Genomic DNA, 10,000 nt, shown 5'->3' with positions numbered 1-10,000 from the left:
CGTTCGCTGAATCACTCATTCTCCTCCTCCTCCTCCCAGCTTCAGACCTCCGTCCCAGCGGCTGCGCTGCTCAGCAGGCAAGGTAAGCATGCCCTGCCCCTCCTGCGTGCCGCCCCAAAGGTCAACAGCAGCGCCAGCAGCAGTAACTCCACAGCCAGTGCCTGGAAGAAGCAGAACACAGCCACCGCCGCAGGTAGATCCAAAATGGCCGTTCACTGAGCCGAAATGGCTGCCCTCTCTCTGCTCTTCCTGCGTCTTTTCCCCCTCTGGTGTGTCGCTGTGCTGCATTCTCGTTTTCTGAGGAGTCAAGCTAGCAGGAGTCGACACGGTGAGGGAGACAGTTCATGGAGAATTCAAGAAATTACACAGACCAGAGTTTTCAGGTCTTTCTGTGATGTTACTAAAGTAATGCTGCGTTCTATTTACCTCGGAACTTGGAATTCGGAGCTGGGAATGACGTCACACCCAGGTTCCAGTACAACCAGTCGAAAAACTATGCTTTAGCCAGGTTAGCCATCGTTAGCAATACCAGTTGATAACAATACATTACACGTTATATTTTTGTACGTGTACAAACACCGTAGCAACATGTCCAACAGAAGGTGGACAGCACTGTGTGTATGACTGGTTTAATGAGACACTGATAAAGGGCTAATAAATAGTATATTACTGCAGCTTTCACGACTTCACTACTGGGAGTAGCCATCTTGGATTTTGAGGTCGGGGTTGGCGAGGTTCCTCCGACTGTCCGAGTCGGAAATCCGACTTCAGGGGGCGTTCCAGTTGAAATTTCTGACGGGGAACTTGGAAATTCTGACTTCCCAGTTCAACTGGAACACGCCATAAGGCTTTAGAAACAAATGTGATTTAGTAAAGTCAGTCAGGCAGTCAGATGAACATGTGTAATTTTGACTGAGGGAGAGTTTCCAGAGAAGCGTCTGATGAGGTTTAGTCCACAGATAAAACTCAAACCTGACTGTGTCGTCTCTTTAACGGCACTCTTCACACTCTGCCGCTCAGGAGCAAAAGGACAAAGAGAATATCACTGCTTCTCCTCTCTCCTTTTCCTCTCCTCCTTTCATCTCCCCTTCACCTCCTCTTCAGTGTCTCTCTCAATCTCACGGCCCTCATCAAATATTTGTGTGTGTGTGTGTGTGTGTGTGTGTTGGATGTACTCATGAGACTCTGGCCCTGTTTAGACCTTGCATTAGATCTGATTTTGGTGATCCAATCACAAGTGGACAGCTCTGAAGTACAAGTGTAAACGCACCCAATGCGCATTGAGGTTGCATTGAGATCTGATTGCTCAGACCACATTTCGGAGGTGGTCTGGACCGCATATGACCACATTCTTTTAGCAGCGTAAACGCGAATGCAATCTCAACCACATTGAAGGAACGCCTTGTCCACTGACGTGGAGGTAAATAAATCATGTTTCGAGTCTACGGGTTAAATAAAACACTTCTGAAATGATCCCTGAACAACACATGACACCAAATCGCTAGTAAACCACACCACACATTTATGACAATAATTCTGTTTGTATAGACATTTAATATAGATCTCATATCATCGTGTCATCTACATTCAGTTTATTCAGCCGAGGTATACGGGCAAGGCATCGCTTATCTCTGTTAGCGGGCTCTGTTAGCCAAAGGTATTGTAAAGCGATTAGATATACCCTAAACAGGAATTTCATTCTGTCATAACTTACTCTTTTAAAGTATGTAGTATCTTTAACAGCCGTTTCACAATTTGGTGGCTCTGAACATGATAGTTTACATTAGTAACTGTCGACATAGTTTGAAGCATTTCCTTTGAAAGTGTTCCAGATTTCATGCCGTTACATATTTCATACGACACCTGTTGAAAACACCAGCGCATTTGGTGTCTGCAAACGGAAGTGATGTACGTGTTTATTTGCATATTGAGCGGGGAAGTGAGATCTGATTGCAAGGCGTCACTCCAGACGCATGTGGAGACAGATTCTACATCCAGGTGTAAACGGACGTACTTTAGAGCTGTCCAGATGTGATCGGATCACCAAAATCGGATCTAATGCAAGGTGTAAACCGGGCCTGTGTGTCAGCACCACTGACTACTGCTTTTCCTCCCATCTGCCCTCTCTCTCTCTCTCTCTCTCTCTCTGTCTCTCTCTCTGTAGGAGTGACTATGTCGTATGTGAACCCCAGTCTGTCTGTACATAAGGCTGCGTCGTCGACAGCGGCAGTGGACAGACAGAGAGAATATCTCCTGGACATGATTCCTCCACGCTCCCTCTCTCAGACTGCCAATACGTGGAAATAACTGCCCTCCCTTCTCTCTCTCTTTCTCCTTCTCATCTCTCTCTCTCTCCCCCTCTCTCTCTCTCCCCCTCTCCCTCTCCCTCCATATGTCCTGATGTACTCATACACAGAGTATCTTCCTGACTGCAGACACAGGCTGGCCGTTGATCTTGGATGCCCAGCCTCGGAGCAATAATAAGAATAATAGTAATAATAATAATTATTATTATGAAGAACTCTTGTTTTTCTTTCCATACATTTGTTTGTTTGTTTGTTTTTGTTTTGTCTGAACCCCTCACTCATTCGTGTGTGAAGTGAACGTATTTCACATGAGTAGAGAGAGTATATGAGGAGAACATAGGATCATGGGTAAAGGGGAATCAAAGACCTCTGTCACCATGGAGATTCACCACTACCCAATCAGCAGTCACATGTTCTAACTGGCTGAACTCTCATTGGTTCAGAGTCTCTTCCTCACTCAGTTTTTCTGTGTGAGGCTCTGAGGGAGTCCACAGGGGCCGGGACATCTGTCATTTGATGTGAACAGCAGTGTGTTAACTGTGGACAACTCTTCACACAACAGAGGAGGAGCAACTGGTCCTCAAACCGGGAAATGCAGGAGGAGACGTGTTTTTAACGATGGACCAGTGTACTGAATTTCTTAGGCTTTACAAAGCTGCATTGTCACGAGAGACACACACACACACACACACAGGCTACCTTTTGTATTGTAATGCTGGGGAGACGTGTGTGTGTGTGTGAGAGAGAGAGAGAGATTTTTATGGAGCTGATGTCAGCGTTGTTTTCTTTTCTCTCTCTCTCTCTGTTTATGAACTGATTTTCTTTTTCTTTTGGAAATGGACTCTCTACATTTTAAAGAAAAGACATTGTAATGTACTGTTGGGGAGGTTGTACAGCTGCTGTTTTCATCTGTGGGTTTGTTTGTTTGTTTTTGTTTGTTTGTTTGTTTGTTTGTTTAAAATCTTTCTATTTTCACATGCTGAACTGTAAGCAGAAGATGAATTTGACGGGGAGAGGGGGGCAGGGGGTCGATTGAAAAGGGGGCGGTACTGTAAAAGGGCGTGGCTGCCGTAGGGCGTGGCAGTAGGCGTGTGAGTGACAGGGAGAATCAGGTTAATATGGTAGAGTGGTGGAATCCCACTGCGTTGCGTCACAGGGGTGTAGGGGCTTTTTCCTTTTCTTTTAGTTCAGCTTAGAGGTGCACATCTGTTCGCCCTCCCCCCTCCCCTCCCCTCCCCACCCCTCCATCTTAATGAGGTAAATGTCTGAAAATAGTGACATTGTACAAGCGGAAACTGTAAAGGATTCTGAGCTGCTTCTCTGAAAGCCTGAGTCAGGTTCAGTGCTGAGCAGAGTGTCATGTGGCGACTGACTCCAGCGTAGCATTACTGTCTTTCTGTGGTAACACACACACACACACGTGTGCTCTGTGTGTTCAGACGGCCTTTCCTCACGCGACACGTCTGATCCTCCACAGGCACCCACTCCTAGCGTCACATCAGACAGTCACGGTATAAGCCTGGACCTGCTATATGGCAGAATATGACAGATGAGAGGGTGAAACGTCTCAGTTTATAGATGAGTGAGCCCTGGAGTTAGTGAGTTAGTTAGTTGGTTTGTTTTAAAGAAAGAATGAATTGGAGTGTGATTGTACAGTGGTTTTGGAAACGGGTGAGACAGGTAGCCAGAGTCAGAACCAGCGTAATTCAACACACGTTACCCAACCAAGTGTGTGTTTCCTCAGTGTAGCACCCTCACTCATATAAACACACACACACACACACACACACTCACACACACTCGTACCCTCATCAGACTGATGACAGGGTTCTGTGATCAGTGTTTTGCCCCTTTTTCTCTGAGTTTTAAATGGTTTTTTTGTTTGAAGCTGCCTGTCTGTTGAGCCCTGGTGTATGTTGTGTCCTGTACACACACAGACACACACACACACACAGCCGTGTACCCGAAGCTGTGGAATTTCACCAGGCCTATCCCAGGCTCCTCCCACTGCCGGAGACTGGACACCATTCCGATTTTCCAGGGATGTCGGTGCCATTCTGTTGCATTACCATCCCGCTCGATGAACTGTAAAAGAAAATGCTCAATTTTTTTTGTTTGTTTGTTTTATTCTTGCTTTGTTGGTTAATAATTATAATAAAAGCTCATTTTAACCATATTTTCATCCAGATTATTGTGTGAATATCATAAGAATTTGATTGGTTAAATTCTCGGTTTTCAAACAGGGTTTTGTTTTGTTTTGCTTTTGTTTTGTTTTTTTTTGTCTTTTTTTAAGTCAGAGTCTGAGCTATTCTTGGATCCCGTAATTGGCTTTCGGCTCCTCTAGAGTGAAGTACAGTTTGTAATGTTACACCAGTCTGATTGGGTTGTTGAGCACTGTTAAACCTGAGCTGCACAGGCTCATTACCTCAAGCCTCTGTTCACTGTAACGATTTCATTCACCCAGACGCTCTATTCACATCTAGTGTTTAAATCTCCCCCTAGTGTAGAAATAGCCTTTTTGTCCGTTTCGAGTTCTATTGAGCCGCCTGCTCTGCGTGACTTAAAGCCGCGCCTTGAAACGCCAGTCTGAAGCCGGGCTACAGGACCCACAGTTTGGCCTGGCTGTCTTGGCATAAATGAACAACCAGGCTTAAAAACGAGGGACGATCAAAAGCCAACCCTGCGAAAGCTCAGGTTAGCTTTTTTTCAAATGTAATCAATCTAATAAGATTCCTGAAAAATAAGCCTCTGGTCTGAAATAGGTTCTGTTCCTCTCTTCTGGTGAGCAGTCTAGAAACTTGACACACAATCATGCTTCACCAGGGCGGGTTTCTGTTACACTAAAGTATGCCTGTATGAGGATACTGATCGCCTAGAGACAAACTGTCTTTTCCAGTAAGAAGTTTAATCAACATTCATGTCCTCTCCTCCTGTCTGTCGGAGCCATGAGTGCTCTGAGACCTGACTGATTGACGGACGCGCGGTGGGACTGAACTGTAGCATGTAAGAGATGAGAGCTTTGCACGACTCCTCCACCACGATATCGTCGGGATACGCCAGAGTCTTCCGTTGGATCCTCGGCAGTTTGCGCAGGTTGGTGTCATCGAAGGGCATACAACCAGTGGCCATGATGTACAGAATCACCCCTGTGCTCCACACGTCATACTTTTTGGGGTCATAGGGCACACCAAGCAGGACCTCGGGTGGGGCGTATGCCGCAGACCCACAAAAGGTAGTGCTCAGCTCGGGATGAGCGCTAATGAAACGTCCAAACCCGAAGTCAGTAATTTTCACCTGGTTGTCGGCGGTTAGCAGAACATTTTCACATTTCAGGTCTCGGTGGACAATGTTGTTGTGATGAAGGTAGTCCACCGCGCTCACTATTTGAGACAAAAGAGATTTGGCTTCTGCAGTCTTTAGTCTGTTCTGCTGAATTCTCTGAAGTAGATCCGTTGCCGCGGCTTCCATGACTATGTACAGTCGTCCGGCAGTACCGTCGATGATGTCGTATACGCCTATGATGTGGTCGTGTCTAATTGATTTTATCAGACTCAGTTCCCTTGGCAGAAACTTGAAGATGAACTCGTGCGGTGCTTTCTTTCGGTCAACGACTTTTATCGCCACTTGAGCGTTGTGCTTTTCGGAAGTGGCGAGCTTCACTTTAGAGTAACTCCCCTCGCCAATGGTGGCGCTGAACTTGTACCCCTGGAATCTCAGAGCTTTGTCGGTGTACATTTCGGGAGATAGCACTCTGTGCTGCTACAGTAAGTCAAAGGTGGTCCCCTCGCCACCTCCACTCCTAATCAGTCATTTCTGGACAGGCTGGAGGCTGACAGGTGTGTCGTCCGCTGACAAATATCTTCTACAGCAGTAATTAACCAAGGTCAACTTACACCGCAGGAAATAAACGTTAATTATGACATCACATTGTGACAAGACGCACGCAGAGCACGGGTACATGACTTACAACCTAAAGCACAGTTTACATTCCCTGTGCTTGACAAACATATGTTCCCACGGGCAAGTCAACATGATGTAAATGTTCACTGAAATCTTGCTGAAACTGAGACATACGTACGGAATCTTTTAACACCGGTGAATTTGTAAACGTACGTAAATTCATTCTGTTAATGTATGAATAATATCCATTTGAAATGCGTGAGTTCGGTGTTCAGGCGTTTTTTAAAGGAATGTGTTTCATTTGATCAAATGAAGAAGTTCTTTTATATTTAGAGTACTATGTATTGTGAGTGTCTATACGCTGACAGTCAACCACACTGACAGGTAATAGTATGGAACTGTTTGTTATCTGTTCTGCAGTTTCAAAAAGTAATTCTTCATCTTTAATCTGTCATATACGCATTACTTTTTCCATCCTTAGGGCAGGCATGGTCTCAGAACAATTTTCACTCCATCTAACGGCAGGGACGCCGACTGGCGTCTTTCATCAGTTTACATCAGTTGTAATGACACTATCTGACCTCAGGGGGGCAGGCGTCACCTCAGATATAGCTTTGCATATGAACGGTTTCCCCATGAATCCGATCTCAATAACGTGTAACTCACATAAAAACTGATTTTACTTGGTTGTCATTATTATTTCATCCCTGACACTCTTCCATTGGCCAAATGGCGCTTCTGATGTCGTTTGTACCGCCCCCTCTCTCCCAGAATCACGTATGAGCACTGAGAAACACATAAATGAGGGAAATATGCATGTAGGGCACTCTCTCAAAATGCTACAGATACAAGAGGCTTTGCCATATGTTTCATCTATGATCATTTTATCAGCAGTCTTTTGGGGGGGGGGGGGGGCTAGTATGTGTTAAAGTGGCATTCTCTGGAGGGAAAAACAAGAAAGAAAGAAAGAAAGAAAAAAAACTACATCTGGGAATTGTTAAAACCTCATCCCTCAGGGGCTGTCTGATGTGTCTATGTAGACGAGATATGAAGATATGTTCTGTCACAGAGACAATGGCCAGAGCGAGAACCTTTTGTTAAATTTAGGTTTAAAACACGGACCTTTGGCAAATCAAAGGGAATTTGTGTGTTGACACTGATGTGCCTCCTCACTCTCTCTCCTCCCCACAGCGGAGGAGCGGAGGATGCTGCCTCTGAGGGAGGTAGGGAGGGGGGGGGGGGGGGGGGTGGCAGGAGCTTTCTGATTTACAGAACAGCCAGTACTGCTGGCTCAGCCAATCAGATTTGTACCTCAGTGTCTCCGTGTGTTGTGATTGGCCAGCAGTGCGGGTGAGTGTATCTGATAGACGGGAGGCGTGGGATTCATTGCTCAGTGAGACAGGCAGAGATAAGGCAGACACGCCGAGTGGGAGAGAGAGAGACAGAGAGAAAGGAGTGGAGGCAGAGTGTTTTTAAAGACAAAAGTCCTGTTGATTGTGCAGTCCTCTGTGTTTCACCGTCCACCAAAATGAACCACAGCTCAAATGAACCTGAGACCGAGAGCATCGAACCCCTGCGCTATCTCAGGTAAACCGGCCGTTACACACACACACACACACACACACACTGTTACTTATACATAGTGTGAACTAATACCATCTCATTGTTTGTGTGTGTCTGTGTGTGGTGTGTATATTTTGGTAAAAGCATTTGCTGACATTAAAACAGATGAATCAGATGGAGACCATAAATTGGTCTGCATCCTCAGTAGTCCAGTAATGGTCTGAAACTTAAAGCCAGAATCTATGTACTGTCTCCTGAGAAGACAAGAGCAGTGTTTGCAGTCTAAACATAACTCTGCCATTATGGATTATCGGGAAGTCTCTGTGCCCACACTGTTTACCTGCAGCTCTAAGTACAGGCAAGAGCACCTCCAACCTCATTCACCCTCTGAGAATCACAGAAACTATCGGCTTCACCCGGCGTTGGCACAGAAATGTTTTACAGAGTGGGTAGCCTAGTACAAAAATCAAAGCTGCACATGTTTACACATGTGTGATTCTGGGGAAAGTTTGACTGTGCAGAGAAAGAGAGAGAGAGAGCGAAAGAGAGAGAGAGAGAGAGAGAGAGTTTAAAGTGTCATTTTGAAGATGAAGCAGGTGTATGCAGAGGCACAGAGTGTCTCTGGAAGTTTCACAGTGTTGTGGTGATGAAAGCGTGACAAACAGGTGACAAAAGTGATGTGATATTTCACTCACTGTGGTGACGGTAACGTCACGGCTGCCGCGCCGCGCTTTAAACACCGGGGGGGACAATTGACTGTTAATCCCTCCTGATCTCAATCTCTTGTAAATCTCTGCAGAAATCATCCATGTTTTCAAATCTAGATGCATTTTTGTGGAACATGAGTGCCTCATTAATAATCCAGTATGCGCCATGTGTTTGTACCTCAAATCACACTGTACGGTCTTAAGGTTTTCCATCAGCAGATTCTGAATGGCATCAGAGCACTTAGTTCTTTTGCCAAATGTGCATATACTCAAAAGAACACACTCTGTGCTTCTGCTTCGTGTGTACTTTTCCAAAGTCTCTGCCACTTCCACGCAGTCAGATCCACACGCAGGACGGATTTATTGATTACTCTGAGATCAATCGAAAATGACTTACCTCAGCCGTGAGAGCAAACTGGGCTGAAAGAGAAAGAGAGAAATAAAGAAGAAGAAGAACGGGACGATGAACGAGCATCATAACGCGGCGTGTGAAAGCGAGATGAGGGGTTTGTTTTTAGAGCTGAAATCTTGGTGGCAGGAGAGGCCGTTTTTTACAGACATCCGTCACATCTTCCAGCCCACACCTAAGCACAGTTAAACACAGTTAAACACACCTAAACACAGTTAAGCACAGTTAAACACAGTTTAGCCGAGGGCTGCCTCAGAGACACAAGGCAAATTACATGCTGTAAACCGGGAGCATCCTGATTGGATTTAAGGGTGTAGTGTCTGAACTGAGAGACGATTTGTCTTTCTGGTGTTTTACTGCGTTGTCTTGAGATGACAGGCTCTTTCATGTGCGTGCTTAATCGCCCCCCATTTGACATGCATGACAAATGAAACTGACTTGAATGTAGTTTGTGAATGACTGACTGTCACTCAGGAGACACACAGACAGAGCTGGCTCTTCTGTTTAAATGAGGACGATTGTTTGGTGGTATGCAGAGAGAGTGTGTGTGTCTCTAGATGAGGGGGAGGGGTCCTTGTTTGTGAAAACACCTTTAGAAAAACCGGCTGTGAATCGAGACAGACTGGTAACAGACTGGAAGTAACTGATGTTACCAGTGTGTGTTACAGAAGCTGTCAAAGAGCCGTTTGCTGTCGGGGTTTTGCCTCCGTTTTATCCTTTGCCCAAATAATCACACACTGCAGCGCGAAGCTTTGGGTCACGCTCTGACCTCCGGCTGCTTTATTCACAGGGCGAAGGCCCAGATGTAATACCTGACAGGAGACGGGGGGGGGGGGGGCGGGGGGGTGCAGTGATGTGATTTGTTTCTAGGCAGTGCACAGGGGTACAGTCTTGGTCTTCAGAGTTGCCTGAGTTGCCTGCTATTGTTCGATTAGAGAAAGACACATTCTTTTTGAACCAGGGACAGTGGCCGTGTTGTTTGCCTTCTGCTGGGTCGTTTTCCGTAATCCTGCAGCGCTCTGTCCAGAGAGATGTTATTTATTAATAAAGCGAAACGCCTGATTCAGTTTCAGTGGATTGCGTGGTTCCTGCTTATTAATCTATTTCACATTTAC

At 45.8% G+C, this 10,000-nt stretch overlaps 3 protein-coding genes across 3 annotated transcripts in view; 2 read left to right on the top strand and 1 right to left on the bottom strand.

The window, feature by feature from the left end:
- The window catches only part of gatad2ab (GATA zinc finger domain containing 2Ab), a 32,294-nt gene extending 29,934 nt beyond the window's left edge, over positions 1-2,360 (top strand). The window contains exons 10-11 of the mRNA XM_030784421.1: positions 40-193; positions 2,165-2,360. Of these exons, the coding sequence (XP_030640281.1) occupies positions 40-193; positions 2,165-2,307 (297 nt within the window). The 3' untranslated portion in view covers positions 2,308-2,360. The remainder of the gene's footprint in view (positions 1-39; positions 194-2,164) is intronic.
- Positions 2,361-5,210: 2,850 nt separating this feature from the next.
- On the bottom strand, positions 5,211-6,041 carry tssk6 (testis-specific serine kinase 6). Its single transcript, XM_030784183.1, has one exon. It carries the CDS (start codon positions 6,039-6,041, stop codon positions 5,211-5,213), a length of 831 nt encoding a protein of 276 aa, XP_030640043.1.
- A 1,693-nt stretch (positions 6,042-7,734) lies between these two features.
- The window catches only part of yjefn3 (YjeF N-terminal domain containing 3), a 37,596-nt gene continuing 35,330 nt past the window's right edge, over positions 7,735-10,000 (top strand). The window contains exon 1 of the mRNA XM_030784181.1: positions 7,735-7,793. Within this exon, the coding sequence (XP_030640041.1) occupies positions 7,735-7,793 (59 nt within the window). The remainder of the gene's footprint in view (positions 7,794-10,000) is intronic.

The sequence above is a fragment of the Chanos chanos genome, chromosome 9 (assembly GCF_902362185.1).
Source record: "Chanos chanos chromosome 9, fChaCha1.1, whole genome shotgun sequence".
NCBI lineage: Eukaryota > Metazoa > Chordata > Actinopteri > Gonorynchiformes > Chanidae > Chanos > Chanos chanos.
The sequence above is the reverse complement of the archived record's forward strand: the minus strand, read 5'-3'. Positions and strand labels throughout refer to the sequence as shown.

Bases quoted from the DNA above. Each gene is read 5' to 3' on its own strand.
- tssk6 (XM_030784183.1), bottom strand. From the start codon at position 6,041: ATGTACACCGACAAAGCTCTGAGATTCCAGGGGTACAAGTTCAGCGCC.